Below are 20,947 nucleotides of genomic sequence, written 5' to 3' on the forward strand. Positions count from 1 at the left end.
ATATAGACCAGTACAGAACCATACAAGGCAGTATGGACCAGTACAGATCTGTTTGTATGGGCCACTATGGACCTGTATAGACCAGTACAGACTGATATGGACCAGTACAGACCAGTATGGACCAGTACAGAACCATATGGAGCAGTATGGCCCAGTCCAGATCAGCACAGACCTGTTTCTATGGGCCAGTATGGACCCATATAGACCAGTACAGACTGATACGGACCGGTACAGACCAGTACGGACCAGTACAGTCCAATATTGACTATCACAGACCTGTATGGGTCCATACGGACCAGTACAGACCAGTATGGCCCCATACAGACCAGTATGAACAAGCAGGGGCTCTCAACACCTTATACAGACCAGTGCAGGCCCTTATGGCCCGGTACGGACTCATATGGGGGCCATATAGGGCAGTATGGACCAGTATGGACCAGTTGCGGCTGTTACCACTCTGCACAGCCCCAGTATGGCCTGGGATCGACTGGTACGGGCTCAGAGGCACCAGTACAACCCAGTACAACCCCATATAACCCAGTATAACCCAGTACAACCCCATATCACCCAGTATAACCCAGTACAACCCCATATCACCCAGCACAACCCCATAGAACCCAATACCACCCCATACAACCCCATACAACCCAGTATAACCCAGTATAACCCAGTATAACCCCATATCACCCAGTATAACCCAGTACAACCCCATATCACCCAGCACAACCCCATAGAAGCCAATACCACCCCATACAACCCAGTACAACCCAGTACAACCCAGTACAACCCCATATCACCCAGTACAACCCCATATCACCCACCACAACCCCATACAACCCCATACAACCCAGTATAACCCAGTATAACCTGTATAACCCAGTATAACCCAGTACAACCCCATATCACCCACCACAACCCCATACAACCCCATACAACCCAGTATAACCCAGTACAACCCAGTACAACCCCATATCACCCAGCACAACCCCATATCACCCAGCACAACCCCATACAACCCCATACAACCCAGTATAACCCAGTATAACCCGTATAACCCAGTATAACCGGAAACCCAGTATAACCCATATAACCCAGTATAACCCGTATAACCCAGTATAACCCATATAACCCAGTACAACCCAGTACAACCCCATATCACCCCAGCACAACCCCATACAACCCCATACAACCCATACACCATACCCATAGAACCCCATACAACCCCATATAACCCCAGTACAACCCAGTACAACCCCATACAACCCAGCACAACCCATACAACCCCGTACAACCCAGTACAACCCAGTATAACCCAGTATAACCCATATAACCCGTATAACCCAGTACCCATAACCCAGTACACCCAGTATAACCCATACACCCAGCACAACCCCATGAACCCACACAACCATACCCCATACAACCCCTACAACCCCATACTAACCCAGTATAACCCAGTACAACCCATATCACCCAGCACACCCCATACAACCCCATACAACCCAGTACAACCCAGTACAACCCAGTACAACCCATACAACCCTATACACCCCATAACCCCTATAACCCTAACCCATCCAACCCATCCCCAGACCCCTGCCCACCCCACGTCCCCCCTACTCCAGCTCCCGTACCCTGCTGGGGCAGATGAAGTACCTACCCCCCCCCACCTGCCGTCGTTCTTGCCTCGCTCATCCCCGCCACTGCCGCTGGCGTATGGCGGTGTGCCGCAGAACCGAGGTCCCCACCTGGGGGGGTAAGGGGGGCAGCACCCACTGGTGCCACCCGAAGACAGGCCCCCCCCAAAAAAAAAAAAACATCCCGGTGCACAGCTCCTTGATGGAGCTGCACCCCCCCACTCCGTGAGCAGAGGAGGGGCAACGCGCCCGGGACCCCCAGAAGGCGTTGAGGGTCCCAATTCTGTTCTGACCCAAAATCCCTCCGTTCGCCCCAAAATCCCTCCATTCACCCAAAATCCATCACCGCAAAACCATTCACCCCAAAATCCATCCATTCACCCCAAGAACCCATTCACCCAAAACCCTCCATTCACCCCAAAACCCTTCCATTCACCCCAAAAACCTTCCATTCACCCCAAAATCCATTCATTCACCCCAAACCCCATTCACCCCAAAATCCATCCATCACCCCCAAATCCACCCATTCACCCCCAAATCCATCCATTCACTCCTAACCCCTCCATTCACCCAAAACCCATTCATTCACCCCAAAACCCATCCATTCACCCCCAAATTCCCCCTATACCATGCCCACATCCCATGCAGAGCAGCATGAGGCTGCTGCCCCCTGGGTCCCCCAGCACCCATACGCACCCCAAACCCCACTGTTACACCCCAAAACCATCCATTCACCCCCAAAACCCCTCCATCCACCCCAAAACCCATTCATTCACCCAAAACCCATTCATTCCACCCAAAACCCTTCCACTTCCCCCAAAATCCCCCTATACCATGCCCACATCCCATGCAGAGCAGCATGAGGCTGCTGCCCCCCTGTCCCCCAGCACCCATACGCACCCCAAACCCATGTGCACCCCAAAACCCCTCTATTCACCCCCAAACCCATCCATCCACCCACAAACCATCCATCCACCCCCAAAACATCCATCCACCCAAACCCTTCCATCATCCCCCATACCACGTCACATCCCCACGCAGATCCCCTCCCATCCCATCCCATACCCCATGGTCCCCATAACCCCACCCCATACCCCAACGCCCATATCCCCCCCCCCCCCGCACCTTGCCCCCCTCGATCTGCACTCGGTCTCCAGCTGCAGCCCGAGGCAGAGCAGCATGAGGCTGCTGCCCCCCTGGGTCCCCCAGCACCCATATGCACCCCACAACCCCACTGTACACCCCAAAACCCATCCATTCACCCCAAAACCCATCCATCCACCCCAAAACCCATCCATTCACCCCCAAAACCCCCCTATACCATGCTCACATCCCCATGCAGAGCAGCATGAGGCTGCTGCCCCCCTGGGTCCCCCAGCACCCATATGCACCCCAAACCCCATTGTGCACCCCAAAACCCCTCTATTCACCCCAAACCCATCCATCCACCCCAAAATGCATCCATCCACCCCAAAACCCATTCATTCACCCCCAAACCCATCCATCTCACCCCACCAAACCCGCCTATACCACGCTCACATCCCCACGCAGATCACCATCCCCATACCCCACCCCATACCCCCACCCCATAACCCCCCCGTCCCTATATCCCCCCCCCCGCACCTTGCCCCCTCGATCTGCACTCGGTCTCCCAGCTGCAGCCCGAGCAGAGCAGCATGAGGCTGCACAGGCATGGGTGCTGCTGCCCCCCTGGGTCCCCCTGCACCCATACGCACCCCAAACCCCATTGTGCACCCCAAAACCCCTCTATTCACCCCAAAACCCCATCCATCCACCCCAAACGCACCATTCACCCCAAAACCCTTCCATTCTCACCCCAAAACCCTTCATCATCCCCATACCACGCTCCACATCCCCACGCAGATCCCCATCCCCATCCCCATCCCATAACCCATGGTCCCCCATACCCCCACCCCATACCCCACCCCAATCCCCCCCCCCCCGCACCTTGCCCCCTCGATCTGCACTCGGTCTCCCAGCTGCAGCCCGAGGCAGAGCAGCATGAGGTTCCCGGGGAGGTTGTCGTAGTTGGGGAGGGTGACGCGGGGGAGGCTGCAGCTCAGGGGCACCGCGTCAGCAGCAGCCGCCGCAGCTCCCGCGCCGCCAGCGCCGCCTCCGCCTTGTCCAGGGCCATGTCCGTGGGGTCCGGACCACCTCGGCCGCCACCTTGCCCCTTGCTGTTCTAAGGGGGGGGGGGCGTGTGGGGGGGGGCTTAAATGGGTGGCCGGACCCCCCCCGGCACCGCTGACAGCCCTCCCCCCAGTGATTATCGCAAAGTCTTGCTTATCAAAATCCATCCGTTCACCCCAAAAGTCGCCGTTTTTACCCAAAACCCTTCTGTCACCCCAAAAGTCATCCGTTTAACCCCAAAACCCACCCGTCTAACCCCAAATCACCCATTCACCCCAAAATGCCTTAATTCACCCCCAAATCCACCATTCACCCCAAAACACATCCATTTACCCCCTAAAACCCCTCCCGTTCACCCCAAAACCACCATCACAACACCCAAAACCCTTCCCGTTCACCCCCCAAACCCCTCCATTCACCCCAAAATGATGCAACACAAAACCCCATCCATTTACCCCCAAACCCTCCATATCCCCATAACGCCCCCAACCCCCTAAATGCCCCAGCACCCCAAACCCCTCAATACCCCCAATACCCCCAATACCCTTTAACGCCCCTAAATCCCCCCAACCCCCCAGCACCCCCAACCCCTCCATATCCCCCTAAATCTCCTCAACCCCCCAGCACCCACAACACCCCAATACCCCAATACCCTTTACGCCCCTAAATCCCCAACCCCCCAGCACCCCCAAACCCCTCCATATCCCCTAACGTCCCCAACCCCCTAAATCCCCCCAGCACCCCCAACCCCCCCAATACCCCCCCCCACCCCAAACCCCCCCCGCCCCCCGCCGTTCCCGGTACCCGCAGCGCGGGTCGGCGCCGTGCTCCAGCAGGCAGCGCACGGCGCCCAGGCAGAGGTTGGAGGCGGCGATGTGCAGCGCCGTGCCGTAGGCTGAAATCGCTGCAGGTGGAGTGCAGCACTGCGGGGGGGGGGAAATAAGGCACGGGACCCCCGCCCCCCCGACCCCATAAGGGACCCCCAAAACCCTCCGCTGAAAGGGGTTCTGGTGTCATCCCTCTAGGGAGCCCCGTGTCCTATGGCCGTGGGACACCAATGGGGACCCCAGTGTCCTACACGCAAGGGACCCCACAATCCTTCCCATGGAGACCCCAATGTCCTTCCCCAAAAGACCCCAACGTCCCCAAAAGACCCCATGGCCTTCCCCATTGTGACCCTGTGTCCTATGGCCATGAGACCCCAATGGCTTTCTGCAGAGGACCCCAATGTCCTACACGTAAGGGACCCAACATCCTTCCCCTGGAGATCCAATTCCTTCCCCCTGGGGACCCCAACACCCTTCCCCCTGGGACCCCAATGTCCTACACCCATGGGACCCCGACACCCTTCCCCATGGGACCCCAATGTCCTACACCCAAGGGATCCCAAAATCCTTCCCAGTGGGGACCCCAGTGTCCTATAACCAGGAGACCCCAATATTGTTCCCCCAGGGGACCCCAACATCCTTCCCCCAGGGGGACCCCAGTTGTCCTTCCCCCTGGGGACCCCGACCCCCTTCCCCATGGGACCCCGACCCCCTTCCCCAAGGGACCCCCAATATCCTACACCCAAGGGACCCCCAAAATCCTTCCCCAAGGGACCCCAGTGTCCTATAACCAGGGGACCCCAAAATCCTTCCCCAAGGGGACCCCAGTGTCCTATAACCAGGAGACCCCAACACCCTTCCCCAAGGGAACCCAACACCCTTCCCCAGGAGACCCAATGTCCTACACCCAGGGGACCCTCCCCATCCTTCCCCAGGGGACCCCGACCCCTTCCCCACGGGACCCCGACCCCCCTTCCCCAAGGGACCCCAATATCCTTCCCCCATGGGACCCTGACATCCTTCCCCCAGGGGACCCCAATGTCCTACACCCTGGGGGACCCCAATATCCTTCCCCTGGGGACACCCCCCCTCCTTCCCCTGGGGACCCCAACACCCTTCCCCCAGGGGAACCCCAGTTGTCCTACACCCATGGGACCCCGATACCCTTCCCCAAGGGACCCCAATGTCCTTCCCCCATGGGACCCCCAACACCCTTCCCCCAGGGGACCCCCCCCATCCTTCCCCATGGGACCCCAACACCCTTTCCCTAGGGGACCCCAATGTCCTTCCCCTGGGGACCCCAACATCCTTCCCCCAAGGGACCCCAATGTCCTGCACCCAGGGGACCCCAACACTCTTCCCCATGGGACCCCAACTTCCTTCCCCCCTGGGGACCCCAATGTCCTGCACCCAGAGCACCCCAACACCCTTCCCCATGGGACCCCAATGTCCTTCCCCAAGGGACCCCAATGTCCTTCCCCCCAGGGGACCCCAACACCCCTTCCCCCAGGGGACCCCCCCCATCCTTCCCCATGGGACCCCAACACCCTTTCCCTAGGGGACCCCCAATGTCCTTCCCCCCTGGGACCCCAACATCCTTCCCCCAAGGGACCCCAATGTCCTGCACCCAGGGGACCCCAACACTCTTCCCCATGGGACCCCAACTTCCTTCCCCCTGGGGACCCCAATGTCCTGCACCCAGAGCACCCCAACACCCTTCCCCCATGGGACCCCAATGTCCTTCCCCAAGGGACCCCAATGTCCTTCCCCCAGGGGACCCCAACACCCTTCCCCATGGGACCCCCAACACCCTTCCCCATGGGACCCCAATGTCCTTCCCCCTGGGGACCCCCAACACCCTTCCCCCAAGGGACCCCAATATCCTTCCCCCAGGGGACCCCAAAGTCCTTCTCCAAGGGACCCCAAAATCCTTCCCCAAGGGGACCCCAGTGTCCTATAACCAGGAGACCCCAACACCTTCCCCAAGGGACCCCAATGTCCTTCCCCCATGGGACCCCAACACCCTTCCCCAGGGGAACCCCAGTTGTCCTACACCCAAGGGACCCCAATATCCTTCCCCAACAGACCCCACTGTCCTATGGCCAGGAGACCCCCCTTTCCTTCCCCCAGAGGACCCCAATGTCCTTCCCCCGGGGACCCCAATGTCCTTCCCCAAGGGACCCCAATGTCCCTCCCCCAGGGGAACCCAATGTCCTACACCCAAGGGACCCCAAAATCCTTCCCTGTGGGGACTCCAGTGTCCTATAACCAGGAGACCCCCTCCGTCCTTCCCCCTGAGGACCCCAATATCCTTCCCCAGGGGGACCCCAATGTCCTTCCCCCTGGGGACCCCGACCCCCTTCCCCAAGGGACCCCAATGTCCTTCCCCCATGGGACCCCAATGTCCTACACCCAGGGCACCCCCAACACCCTTCCCCAGGGGACCCCAACGTCCTTCCCCCAGGGGGACCCCAATGTCCTACATCCAAGGGACCCCAAAATCCTTCCCCCAAGGGACCCAGTGTCCTATAACCAGGAGACCCCAATGTCCTTCCCCAAGGGACCCCAACACCCTTCCCCAAGGGACCCCAATGTCCCTTCCCCATGGGACCCCAATATCCTTCCCCACGGGACCCCAATGTCCTTCCCCCATGGGACCCCCAATGTCCTACACCCAGGGCACCCCAACACCCTTCCCCAAGGGGACCCCAACATCCTTCCCCCAGGGCACCCCAACACCCTTCCCCAGGGGACCCCAACGTCCTTCCCCCAGGGGACCCCACTTGTCCTACACCCAAGGGACCCCAAAATCCTTCCCCCAAGGGACCCCAGTGTCCTATAACCAGGAGACCCCAATATCCTTCCCCCAAGGGACCCCAATGTCCTTCCCCCGGGGACCCCAATGTCCTACACCCAAGGGACCCCAAAATCCTTCCCCCTGGGGACCCCAACACCCTTCCCCGTGGGACCCCGACCCCCTTCCCCACGGAGCGCCCCCCCGTCCGGCACCTCGGGGTGCGGCGGCGCGCAGCAGGGTGCGGATGAGCTCGGGGACGTCGAAGTAGGCGGCGTAGTGCAGGGCGTTCATGTGGGTCCAGCGGCTGCGCAGCGTCACGTCCCCCCCCCAGCGCCAGCAGCCGCGTGGAAAGGCGCACCGCCGCCGCCGGGTCCCCTGCGGCACCCGCGACACCGAGATGGGGACAGGGACACCGCAATGGGATGGGGGACATGGGGACACCGGGATGGGATGGGGACACCGGGATGGGAATGGGGACATGGAGATATGGGGACACCGCGATGGGGGATGGGGATGTGGAGATATGGGGACGTGGGGACACTGGGATGGGATGGGGACATGGGGACACCGGGGATGGGGACGTGGGGACACTGGGATGGGGATGTGGGGACGTGGAGATATGGGGACACCGGGATGGGGATGTGGGGACACTGGGATGCGGATATGGGGGCACTGGGAAGGGGACATGGGGACACTAGGATGGGGATATGGGGACATGGGGACACCGGGATGGGAATGGGGACGTGGAGATATGGGGACACCGCAATGGGGACGTGGGGACACGGAGATATGGGGACACCGGGATGGGAATGGGGATGTGGGGATATGGGGACGTGGGGGACACTGGGATGGGGATGTGGGGACATGGAGATATGGGGACATGGGGACACTGGGATGGGGATGTGGGGACACTGGGATGGGGACATGGGGACAGGGACATGGGGTCATGGGGACACCAGGGGACAGTGGCAGCGGGGATAAGAGCCGGGAGGGGGGGGGGGGACACCGCAGAGCTGGGCGGCACGGGGACAACGGGGACCCCCGAGGGGCTGACCTGAGGGCACTCCCCCCCCGTGTCCCCCCCCACCCCCGTGTCCCCCCCCCTATGTCCCCCCCCCCCCCCGTGCCCCCCCCGGTCCCCCACCCACCCACAGCCGTGGGGCGCCGGCCTTGCACGCGTAGTGCAGCAGGGTCATGTCCGTCAGCCCGTCACGGTCGTTCACGTGGCAGCCGCGCCGCAGGATCTGCCGGGAACACCAGTTACACCAGTAACCCCCAGTCACACCAGTAACCCCCAGTCACACCAGTTAGACCCCCCCCAGTCACACCAGTGAACCCAGTTAGACCCCCCCCCCAGTCATACCAGTGAACCCCAGGCACTCCAGTTAACCCCAGGCACACCAGTTAGACCCCCCAGGCATACCAGTTAGACCCCCCCCAGTCACACCAGTTAGACCCCCCCCCAGTCACACCAGTTACCCCCAGTCACACCAGTTACCCCCCCCAGGGTGTTACAACCCCATAGCATCCTGCCCCCCTCAGCACCCCATAGCACCCCATAACACCCTGACCCCCCCATAGCACCCTGACCCCCCCCTTAACACCCTGCCCCCCCACCCCATAAGACCCTGCCCCCCCAGCACCCTGACCCCATAGCACCCTGCCCCCCCCAGCACCCCATAGCACCCCATGACACCCTGACCCCCCCATAACACCCTGACCCCCAAATAACACCCTGCCCCCCCATAGCACCCTGACCCCCCCTTAACACCCTGACCCCATAGCACCCTGCCCCCCCCAGCACTCCATAGCACCCCATAGCACCCTAACCCCCAAATAACACTCTGACCCCCCCATAGCACCCTGACCCCCCCCTTAACACCCTGCCCCCCTACCCCATAACACCCTGACCCCATAGCACCCTGCCCCCCGACCACATAACACCGTGCCCCCCCCATACCACCCTGCCCCCCCAGCACCCTGACCCCATAGCACCCTGCCCCCCCAGCACCCCATAGCACCCATAACACCCTGCCCCCCCCCTTAACACCCTGACCCCCCCACATAGCACCCTGACCCCCCCCTTAACACCCTGCCCCCCCCACCCCATAAGACCCTGCCCCCCCAGCACCCTGACCCCATAGCACCATGCCCCCCCAGCACCCCATAGCACCCCATAACACCCTGACCCCCAAATAACACCCTGACCCCCCCCTTAACACCCTGACCCCATAGCACCCTGCCCCCCCATAGCACCCTGCCCCCCACCCCATAACACCCTAACCCCTTAACACCCTGACCCCCCCATAAGACCCTGCCCCCCCAGCACCCTGACCCCATAGCACCCTGCCCCCCCCAGCACCCCATAGCACCCCATAACACCCTGACCCCCAAATAACCCCCTGCCCCCCCCGCACCCCCCACCACCCCCCATACCCCTGCCCCCCCCCGGGCCCCCACCTCGTTGCCGATGAGGTCGACGTTGTGCTGCCCTGGGGCACCCACTGGCGCAGGATGGCGAAGAGCTGCGGCACCGTGGTGCGGGGGTCCAGCAGGATCTCCCGGCACGCCGCGTCGTTGGGGTCGAAGAAGGTGAAGGCTGAGAGGGGGGGGCACAATATAGGGGGGGGGGGCACGATATGGGGGGGGGGGGGCACGATATGACCGGGGGGGGAGGGCACCCCGCGGTGCACAACCCTATAGCAGCCAGAGGAGAATCCCCACGGGTGTCCCCAGGGTATGGGGGCTGTCCCCAAGGTGGGGGGGGGGGTGAAAAGTGGGGGGGACACCCCCCCCATGAGGGACACCCCCCCCAGTGAGGGACACCCCCCCCTCCGTGGGGGACACCCCCATGGGGGACACCCCCCCGGTGCACAACCCTATAGCAGCCAGCGGAGAATCCCCACCGGTGCTCAGCGGGTCCCTGAGGACACAGGGGGGGGTCCCCAGGGTATGGGGGCTGTCCCCAAGGTGGGGGGGGGTGAAAAGTGTTGGGGACACCCCCCCCCCATGAGGGACACCCCCCCCCGTGAGGGACACCCCCCCAGTGCACAACCCTATAGCAGCCATCGGAGAATCCCCACTCGGTGCCTCCGAGCCCCCCCCCCCACCCCATGAGGGTCCTTTGCCGTGGGGGGGGGGAACAGTCCCCTGGGGGGGGGCAGTCCCCATAAAGTGGGGGGTGGCCCCCATGGGGGGGGGGGAAAGTCCCTTTTGGGGGGGTCCCATGGGGGGGGGTCCCATGGGGGGGTCGTTCCGCAAGGCGCACAGGGGACAACCCCATAGCAGCCATCAGAGAACCCCCCCCCCCCCCCCATAGCATTCTGGGGGGGGGGGGGCTCTGTGCCCGGGGGGGTTCCCTGTGACCCCAAACATGTCCCCGCGCCCCCCCTCAGCCCCATACCCCATATGGGGGGTGCAAATCCCCCCCCCCCATTATGGGGACGAGGGGTGGGGGTGCCCCGAGCCAGGCTTGGGGTCACTCAGCGGGGTCGGGGGGGGCTCAGCAGGGTAGGGGGGGCTCAATGGGGTGGGGGGGGCTCAGTGGGGTCGGGGGGGGCTCAATGGGGTTGGGGGGGGCTCAGTGGGGTGGGGGGGGCTCAGTGGGGTCGGGGGGGGGCTCACCGTAGTCCTTGGGCAGCGGGGCGGGGGCTGCGGGGTGCACCACCGGCTTCTTGCGCCGCTCCACCACGGGGCTGGGGGCTTCGGGCGGCTGCGCCCCCCCCGCAGGGGGGTCCCCCCCGCGCTCCTTGGTCATGGCGACGGCCTGGGGGGGGGAATAAAAAAGGGGGGGGGGGTTGGGACCTTGGGGGTCCCAGGCACCCACCCCCAGGTGGGAATAAAGGGGATTTAGGGGGGGGGCACCCCTGTGGGGTGGGGGGGAGGATTGGGGGGGGTGGGGATGGGATTGGAAGGGATTGGGAAGGGATTGGGGTGGGGATAGGATGGAGATGGGGATGGGATGAGAATGGGATTGGGGTGGGGATGGGATCGGGGATGGATTGCGATGGGATGGGGATGGGGATGGGGATTGGGATTGGGATGGGATGGGATGGGATTGGGGTGGGAATGGCATTGGGGTGGGGAAGGGATTGGGGTGGGGAAGGGATTGGGGATGGATTGGGATGGGATGGGATGCGGATGGGATGGGATTGGGGATGGGATGGGATTGGGATTGGGATTGGGATTGGGATGGGATGGGGATGGGATGGGATTGGGATTGGGATTGGGATTGGGATTGGGATTGGGATTGGGATTGGGATGGGGATGAGATGGGGATGGGATGGGATTGGGATGGGATGAGAATGGATAGGGGTGGGATTGGGGATGGGATGAGGATGGGATGCGGATGGGATGGGATTGGGATTGGGGTGGGGATGGGATGGGATTGGGATGGGAATGGGAATGGGATTGGTGTGGGATGGGATTGGTGTGGGATGGGATGGGATGGGATGGGATTGGGATTGGGATTGGGGATGGGATGGGGATGGGAATGGGATTGGGATGGGATGCGATGGGATTGGGGATGGGATGGGATGGGATGGGATGGGATGGGATGGGATGGGATGGGATGGGATGGGATGGGATGGGATGAGAATGAGATTGGGGTGGAATGGGATTGGGGTGGGGATGGGATGGGATTGGGATGGGATGAGAATGGGATTGGGGTGGGGTGGGATGCGATTGGGGTGGGGATGGGATTGGGGATGGGATGAGGATGGGATTGGGATTGGGATTGGGATGGGATGGGATTGGGATGGGATTGGGATGGGATGAGAATGGGATAGGGGTGGGGTGGGATAGGATTGGGGTGGGATTGGGGATGGGATGCAGATGGGGTGGGGATGGGGTTAGGAAGGAATTGGGATGGGATGAGGATGGGATGGGAATGGGGATGGGATGAGGATGGGATGGGAATGGGGATGGGATTGGGATGGGATGGGATTGGGATGAAATCAGGATGGGGATGGAGTGGAATTGGGGTGGGAATGGGATGGGGCTGGGGCTGGAGAAGGAATTGGGATGGGGTTAGGATGGAAATGGGATGGGATGAGGATGGGATGGGAATGGGATGGAGTGGGAGTGGGATTGGGATGGGGAAGGAATTGGGATGGGGATGGGATTGGGATGCAGATTGGGATGCGGATGGGGACAGGATGGGATGGGGATGGGATGGGAAAGGAATTGGGATGGGGTTAGGAAGGAATTGGGATGGGATTGGGGTGGAATTGGGATGGGGATGGGGAAGGGATGGGGATGGGATTGGGATGCAGATTGGGATGGGATGGGGCTGGGATTGGGGTGGGAATGGGGTGGATTTGGGGTGGATTTGGGGTGGATTTGGGGTGGGATTGGGGTGGGATGGGGGTGGGATGGGGGTGTGATGGGGATGGGATGGGAAGGGAAGGGGATGTGATGGGGATGTGATGGGGCTGGGATTGGGGTGGATTTGGGATGGATTTGGGATGGATTTGGGGTGGAATCGGGATGGGAAGCGATGGGGATGGGATTGGGATGCAGATTGGGATGGGATGGGGATGTGATGGGGCTGGGATTGGGGTGGGATTGGGGTGGATTTGGGGTGGATTTGGGGTGGATTTGGGATGGATTTGGGGTGGAATTGGGATGGGGAAGGGATTGGGGTGGGAAGGGATGTGATGGGGATGGGATTGGGATGCAGGTTGGGATGTGATGGGGATGTGATGGGGATGTGATGGGGCTGGGATTGGGGTGGATTTGGGGTGGATTTGGGGTGTTTTTGGGCTGGGCTGTGACCGGAGCGGTGCCGGTACCGGGCCGGGCTCCGGGCCCCGCACGGGGGCTGCGGGGCCGCGTCCAGGCCGTGCCCCCCCCCCCTCCGGTGCCCTCCCTCCACCCTCTGGCCCCGGTTGCGATCGTTTCGCGATGCCGGGGCCGTGCCCGGTGGTGCCCCCCCCCCCGCCCCCCCCATCCCCCCCCCGCCCCCCCCCGCCCCGCTCCCCCCGGTACCTGCCGGGGACGCGGCCGCCGGGCTGGGCTGGGCGCTGCGCGCATGCGCGGCCCGCCCGGGGGGAGGGCTGGGGGGGGAGCGGGGGCGGGGGCTGGGGGGATGTGGGGGGGATGTGGGGGGTATGGGGGGTATGGGGGGTATGGGGGGTATAGGGATATGGGGGTATAGGGGGCTAGGGGGGATATGGGCTGATATAGGGGGCTATGGGGGGGCTATAGGGGGCTATGGGGCATATAGGGGGCTATGAAGGATATAGGGGGCTGGGGGGATATAGGGGGGCTATAGGGGGCTATGGGGGATATAGGGGATATAGGGGGATATGGGGGCTATGGGGGATATAGGGGGCTGGGGGGAAATAGGGGGGCTATAGGGGGCTAGGAGGATATGGGGGATATAGGGGATATGGGAGATATAGGGGGATATGGGGGCTATGGGGGATATAGGGGGATATGGGGAAATAGGGGGGCTATAGGGGGCTAGGAGGATATGGGGGATATAGGGGATATGGGAGATATAGGGGGATATGGGGCTATGAGGGATATAGGGGGCTGGGGGATATAGGGGCTATAGGGGGCTAGGTGGATATAGGATCTATAGGGGGGCTATGGGGGCTATGGGATCTATGGGGGATATAGGATCTATAGGGGGTTATGGGGGATATAGGGGCTAGGGGGGATATAGGGGCTATGGGGGCTAGGGGGATATAGGGGGCTATAGGATCTAAAGGGGGGCTATGGGGGCTATAGGATCTTTGGGGATATAGGATCTATAGGGGGGCTATGAGGGATATAGGGGCTATGGGGGATATAGGATCTATGGGGGGCTAGGGGAGCTATAGGGTGCTAGGGGATATAGGGGGCTATAGGATCTATAGGGGTGTATGGGGGATATAGGATCTATACGGGGCTATGGGGGCTATAGGATCTATAGGGGGCTGGGGGGCTATGGGGGATATAGGATCTATAGGGGCTATAGGATCTATGGGGGCTATAGGGGCTATGGGAGCTATAGAGACTATAGGGGCTATAGGGCTTAGGGGGGCTATAGAGGCTATAGGATCTATGGGGTTATGGGGGCTATGAGGGCTATGGAATCTATAGGAGCTATGGGAGCTATAGGGGCTATGGGGTGTATAGAGGACATAGGGCTTATAGAGACTATAGGGGCTATAGGATCTAGGGGGGGCTATAGGGGTTAAGGGGGCCGTAGAGGTTGTGGGGGTTATGGGACCATGGGATCTATGTGGGCATGGGGGCTATGGGGTCTATATGGGCTATAGGGGTCAAGTTTGGAGCCTATAGCGGCTGCAGAGCAGCTATAGGGAACTATAGGGCACTATAGGGGACAAGGAGCTGGTCTGGGATCTGTGGGGCTGTACGGGCTGCAGAGCAGCTATAGGGGCTGAGAAGCAACTATAGGGGCTATAGGGGAATATAGGGGACAAAGAGCAGCTACGGGGGCCGTGGGATCCATAGGGACTGCCGAGCAGCTATGGGGCCATAGGAGTCCCCTGTAGGTGACTATAGGGGACGAGGAGCAACCTTGGGGGCTATAGGGGGCTGCAGGACACCTATAGAGAGCATGCAGGGCCAGCAGCAGCTATAGGGGCTGAGGGAAGCTATAGGGTTGACGGGAAGCTATAGGGGCAGTAGGGGCCCACGAGCAGCTCTGGGAGGGGCCTATAGGGGCTGGGGAGGGGCTATAAAGGACCAGGGGGCACCTATGGGGACCTATAGGCTCTGGGAAGGGGCCATAGGTGCTGGGGGACAGCTCTATAGGGGCCCGAGGGCTCTATAGGGAGCTAGGCAGGGGTGGTAGGAGGCGGAGGGCAGCTATGGGGGGCGGGGAGGAACCTATAGAAACCTATAGGGGGCTGGGAGGAGCCTATAGGAACCTATAGGGGGCGGGGAGGAACCTATAGGGGCGGGGAGGAACCTTTAGGAACCTATAGGGGCTGGGGAGGAACCTATAGGGGCTGGGAGTAACCTATAGGGTGTGGGGAGGAACCTATAGGAACCTATGGGGGGTGGGAGGAACCTATAGAAACCTATAGGGGGCTGGGAGGAGCCTATAGGAACCTATAGGAGGTGGAGAGGAACCTATAGGAGGAGGAACCTATAGGGGTGGGGAGGAGCCTATGGGGGGTGGGAGGAACCTATAGGGACCTATAGGGTGTGGGGAGGAACCTATAGGGGCAGGGAGGAACCTATAGGGCCGGGACGAGCCTATAGGAACCTATAGGGGGCGGGGAGGAACCTATAGGAACCTATAGGGGGCAGGGAGGAGCCCATAGGAACCTATAGGGGGCTGGGAGGAGCCTATAGGAACCTATAGGAGGTGGAGAGGAACCTATAGGAGGAGGAACCTATAGGGGGCAGGGAGGAACCTATAAGAACCTATAGGGTGTGGGGAGGAACCTATAGGGGGCTGGGAGGAACCTATAGGTGCTGGGAGGAACCTATAGGGTGTGGGGAGGAACCTATAGGGTGTGGGAGGAACCTATAGGGGGTGGGAGGAACCTATAGGGGCTGGGAGGAACCTATAGGGGCTGGGAGGAACCTATAGGGTGTGGGGAGGAACCTATAGGGGGTGGGGAGGAGCCTATGGGGGATGGGAGGAACCTATAGGGGGTGGAAAGGAAACCTATAGGGGCTGGGAGGAGCCTATAGAAACCTATAGGGTGTGGGGAGGAACCTATAGGGGCTGGGAGGAACCTATAGGAGGTGGGGAGGAGCCTATAGGGGGAGGAACCTATAGGGCCCTATAGGGTCCACGGAAGGGCTGTATGGGGGCTATAGGGGCAGGGAGCCCCCCCCAGGTGTCACACACACACAGACCCCCCCCAGGCGCTTTCCGTCCTTTATTAAGGGGGGGGGGCAGCCACGCCCCCACCCCCCAATTATCACAAAATAAACCCGAAATACAAAAATAGAGCAGCCCCCCCCCAATTTCCTCCCCCCCCCCCAAATCCTGCACTCAAGGGGGGGGGGGCACTGGGGACACCTCACGGTCCCAGGGGGTGACATTGGGGGGGTCCCCCAACTTCTGGGGGGGGTCCCTGGCTTCGGGGGGGGGTCCCCAGCTTCTGGGGGGGGGGGGGGCCCTGGCCTTGGGGGGATGTCCCTGGTTTCTGGGGGGGGGTCCCCAGCTTCAGGGGGGTGTCCCTGGCCTTGCGGGGGGGAATCCCCTGGCCTTGGGGGGGGTCCCCGGCCTCGGGGGGGTCCCCTGGCTTTGGGGGGGGTCTCCTGGCTTCTGGGGGGGTCCTCAGCTTCTGGAGGGGGTCCCTGAATTTGGGGATGTCCCCCGGCTTCTGGGGGGGGGGCCTGGCCCTGGGGGGATGTCCCCAGCTTTGGGGGGTCCCCTGGCTTCTGGGGGGGTCCCCTGGCCTTGAGGGGAGGGTCCTCAGCTTCTGGGGGGGGTCCCTTGGTTTTGGGGGGTCCCCTGGCCTCGGGGGTGTCCCCAGCTTCTGGGGGGGGGATCCCCAGCTTTCGGAGGGTCCCCTTGCTTGGGGGGTGTCCCCTGGCTTCGGGGGGGTCCCCGAATTTGGGGGTGTCCCCCGGCTTCTGGGGGTTCCCCAGCTTCTGGGGGGGATCCCCCTTGGCTTTAGGGGGGTGTCCCCTCACTTGGGGGGGGTCCCCTCACTTGGGGGGGGTCCCCATTTCTGTGTGACGCCCCCGCGACGGTGCCACCGCGTCACGGCTGCTGCGGGGCGAGGTCCCCCGGTGTCCCCGATGATGTCCCCGATGTCCCCAACGCCCCCGGGGGGGTCCCCGGGGGGGTCCGGGCATAGAGCAGCGCGTCCTCGGCCTCGCCGCAGATGATGGTGACAGCGCCGGGGGGGTCCGGGGGCAGGCAGGCCTGGGGGGGGGACAGAGGGGGACAATGGGGTGACAATGACACCGGGGTGACACCTCTGACTGTCCCCAGCGGGGTTTGGGCTGTGGGGTGGTGGTGGCACCCCGCAGGGGGGGGTGGCACCCTTTGGGGACATTGTCACCCTTTTGGGGAAACCCTTCACCTTTTGGGGACAGTGTCACCTTTTTGGGGACCCTTCAACTTTTGGGGATGCTTCGCCCCTTTGGGGACAGTGTCACCTTTTTGGGGACAGCCTCACCCTTTTAGGATGCTTCACCCTTTTGGGGCCAGCATCACCTTTTTGGGGCCAGCATCACCCTTGGGGAACCCTTCACCCTTTTGGGGTCCCCCTCACGTTCCTGGAGTCCCCCTCACCCTTTTGGGATGCTTCACCCCTTTGGGGGAACGTTTCACCCTTTGGGGACCCTTCACCCTTTTAGGATGCTCCACCCTTTTGGGGCCAGCATCACCTTTTTGGGAACCCTTCACCCTTTTGGGGTCCCCCTCCCCCTTTTGGGATGCTTCACCCTTTTGGGGCCAGCATCACCCTTTTGGAGTCCCCCTCACCCTCTTGGAGTCCCCCTCCCCCTTTTGGGGTCCCCCCCACCCTTTTAGGATGCTTCACCCTTTTGGGGCCAGCATCACCTTTTTGGGAACCCTTCACCCTTTTGGGGCCAGCATCACCCTTTCTGGGTCCCCCTCCCCCTTTTGGGGTCCCCCTTGCCCTTTTGGGACCCTTCACCCTTTTGGCGTCCCCCTTCCCCTTTTGGGCCCCCCCCCACCCACCTCCTGGATCAGCGGGGTCGTGCCGGGGGGGCGCAGTTTTGGGATCAGCCCCTCCATGGCCTCCAGACGTGCGCGGTGCCTGCGGTGCCTCTGCTGCAGCCCCCTCACCTTGCGCTGCAGCAGCAGCACCACCCCCAGCAGCTCGGCGGCGCTCAGCTCGCCCCCCCCGGCCCGGGGGGGGGTCCCAAAAATCCCAAAAGGCTCCTCCGGGACCGTCTCGACGTAGGCCAGCACCTGGGGGGGCTCCTCGGGGCCCCCCCGGGTGGAGGAAGGCGTCGGTTCCGCCGTGGGGTGGAAAAGGATGAGGGGGTCTTGGAGGGTGGGGGTGGGATTGGGGGCTGGGGGAGGGGGGCATGGGGGGGGTGGAGGTGTTGTGGGGGGGGCCGGGGGGGGCTGTTCAGGCTGGGGGGGGCGTGGGGGCTTGGCAGGACTCGGCTGTTTCTGTGGGGGGGGGATAAAATGGGGTTGAAAGGAACCCCCGGGACGCCCCCAGGCTGCCCCCACGACCCCCCCAGGCCGCCCCTGGGCCACCCCCACAACCTCCACGACCCCCCGGGATGCCCCACAAACCCCCCACGACCCCCCTGGGACGCCCCCAGGACCCCCCAGGACGCCCCCATGACCCCAGGAACCCCCGGGCTGCCCCCAGGAACCCCACGACGCCCCCGGACCACCCCCAGGAACCCCCCCACGACCCCCAAGGACGCCCCCACGACCCCTTGGATACTTCTGTAACCCCCTAAACCCATCAGGGATGCCCCCATGACCCCCCGGGACACCCCCACGACCCCCCCAGGCCGCCCCCAAGACCCCCCCGGGCCACCCCCATGACCCCTTGGATGCTTCTGTAACCCCCCTAAACCCATCTGGGACACCCCCACGACCCCCCCGGGCCACCCCCAGGAACCCCCGGGCCACCCCCAGGAACCCCCTGGGATGCCCCCGGGCTGCCCCCACGACTCCCCATGACCCCCCAGGACACCCCCCCGGGACGCCCCCAGGAACCCCACGACCCCCCTGGGCCGCCCCCACAACCCCTTGGATACTTCTGTAACCCCCTAAACCCATCTGGAACGCCCCCAGGAACCCCCAGGCTGCCCCCACGACCCCCCTGGGCCGCCCCCACGCCCCCTTGGATCCTTCCGTACCCCCCTAACCCCATCTGGGGAAGCTTCTGGAGACTTCAGGAGTCCCAAAGGCAGCGGGGGAGTGGGGGGGGGGCTCACCGGGGGGGTCCCGGGGTCGGGGAAGATGGTGGGGACGGCGTCGGGCCGCAGGTAGCGGACCCCCCAGCGGTACTCGAAGCAGGAGGGCTCGAAGTGCTCGCTGCAGAGGTGCTGGTGCCGGGTGGGCACCCAGTGCTCCCGCCGCATCTGCGCCAGCCACTGCCGCAGCCGGGCCGCGTCCTGCAAGGGGAACCTGCGGGGGGGTGGGCAAAAAAAAGGGCAGGGGGGGTTAAAATGGGGTTAAAAAAAAAAGAAGGGGGTTAAATAAAAAAAAAAGGGAGTTAAATAAAAAAGAAGGGGGTTAAATAATAAAAAAGGGCGTTAAATAAAAAAAAGGGCGTTAAATAAAAAAAAGGGGTTAAATAAAAGGGGGTTAAAAAAAAAAGGGGTTAAAAAAAAGAGGAAAAAAAGGGGGGGAAAAAAAGGGGGGGGAAAAAAAAGGGGGGGGGAAAAAGGGGGGTCTAGGGGGTGGGAGGGGGGTGAGGGGGGGGTCTGGGGGTGATAGGGAACTGTTTGGGGGGGGATCTGGGGATGAGAGGGGGATCTGGGGGTGGGGGGGGGTCTGGGGGTGATAGGGGATCATTGGGGGGGGTCTGTTGGGGGTGATTGGGACCCTGGGGGGGGGTTGGGGGGGCAACGGGGGGGGTCTGGGGGTTATGGGGACCCCAGCAGAGGGGGCTGGGGGTTATGGGGACTCTGGGGGGGGGGTCTGGGGGTAACTGGAGACACGGGGGGGGGGGGGGGCTGCCTGGGGGTGATGGGGATCCTGGGGGGGGGGGGGGGGGGGCTGAAGGGAGCGACGGGGATTTTTTGGGGGGGGGGGAATCTGGGGACCCCGAGGGGGGCTGGGGGTGACGGGGGACCCCGGGGGGGGATCTGGGGGTCCTGGGGGGTGTCTGAGAGCAACGGGGACCCCGGGGAGGGGATCGGGGGTCCCGGGGGGGGGGGTTCCAAGGCCCCGGGGGGGGGGTCCCGAGGCCCTGAGGGGAGCCAGGAGCAGGCCCGGGGCCTACAACCCGGTCCCCTCAGCCCCCCCCGGTGCCCCCCAGCCCTCCCGGACCCCCGGAACACCCTCCCGGTGCCCCCCCCCGGCCCCCCGGTACCCCCCGGTACGGACTTGTAGAAGCTGAGGCGGGGCCCGGGGCCCCGGGGCCGCCCCGCGGCGTTGTGGCAGTGCGGGGCCCGGCACGACTTGGGCATGGCGGCCGCCGGCTGACGTCACCACGCACGGCGCATGCGCGCTGCGCCGTCGCCCTGGCAACGCCTCCCAACCCGCAGCTTGGCGCATGCGCAGTGAGCCGTCGCCATGGCAACGCCTCAGCCCCGCAGTTCGGCGCATGCGCGGTGAGCCGTCGCCATGGCAACGAGGCCTAGCCTAGGGGGAGTGGGGTAAAAGGGGTGTGGGGGGCTCGGAGCCCCCCCGTAGAGCACCGGAGACGTTTTTGACACCGTCCGTAAGCGTTCTCGGTAGGGGTTGAAGGAAACGGCGGCGGCGCCGCGGTGGCGGCGCCGGGATTCGAACCCGCGGGCTGCAGGGCGGGGAGGGGCGGGGCTACGCGAAAGCCGCGCGGCGATTGGCGGAGCGCGGCGTTGAGTGGCAGGAGCCCGAAGGGCGGTGCCCTGCCCTGCGGAGCCGCGCTGCTATTGGTCGCGGAGAGGGAGGAGGGCGGTGAGTGGCG

At 63.1% G+C, this 20,947-nt stretch overlaps 2 protein-coding genes across 3 annotated transcripts; both read right to left on the bottom strand.

Moving 5' to 3' along the window:
• Positions 1 to 1,670: 1,670 nt before the first annotated feature.
• On the bottom strand, positions 1,671 to 13,462 carry CLIP3 (CAP-Gly domain containing linker protein 3; the record flags this gene model as incomplete). Its single annotated transcript, XM_068668456.1, is given in 12 exon segments — positions 1,671 to 1,748; positions 3,606 to 3,735; positions 3,738 to 3,835; positions 4,581 to 4,681; positions 4,683 to 4,711; positions 7,625 to 7,739; positions 7,741 to 7,787; positions 8,557 to 8,656; positions 9,873 to 9,904; positions 9,907 to 10,011; positions 11,037 to 11,178; positions 13,401 to 13,462. Coding segments are annotated over 12 exon segments (1,022 nt in total), but the record flags the coding sequence as incomplete, so codon positions are not given.
• Positions 13,463 to 16,246: 2,784 nt separating this feature from the next.
• THAP8 (THAP domain containing 8) lies at positions 16,247 to 20,531 on the bottom strand. 2 transcript variants are annotated; one of them, XM_068668449.1, is made up of 5 exons: positions 20,386 to 20,531; positions 19,269 to 19,461; positions 18,043 to 18,483; positions 17,072 to 17,259; positions 16,247 to 17,038 (listed from the first exon to the last, which is right to left on the bottom strand). In XM_068668449.1, exons 1-4 carry the CDS (start codon positions 20,466 to 20,468, stop codon positions 17,095 to 17,097), a joined length of 882 nt encoding a protein of 293 aa, XP_068524550.1. In that variant the 5' UTR covers positions 20,469 to 20,531; the 3' UTR covers positions 16,247 to 17,038; positions 17,072 to 17,094. The 2 variants fall into 2 exon arrangements, with proteins under 2 accessions (XP_068524550.1, XP_068524549.1); XM_068668448.1 differs by having other exon boundaries at positions 16,247 to 17,259.
• Positions 20,532 to 20,947: the final 416 nt, after the last annotated feature.

Source organism: Anas acuta, unplaced genomic scaffold (genome assembly GCF_963932015.1).
Source record: "Anas acuta unplaced genomic scaffold, bAnaAcu1.1 SCAFFOLD_233, whole genome shotgun sequence".
NCBI lineage: Eukaryota > Metazoa > Chordata > Aves > Anseriformes > Anatidae > Anas > Anas acuta.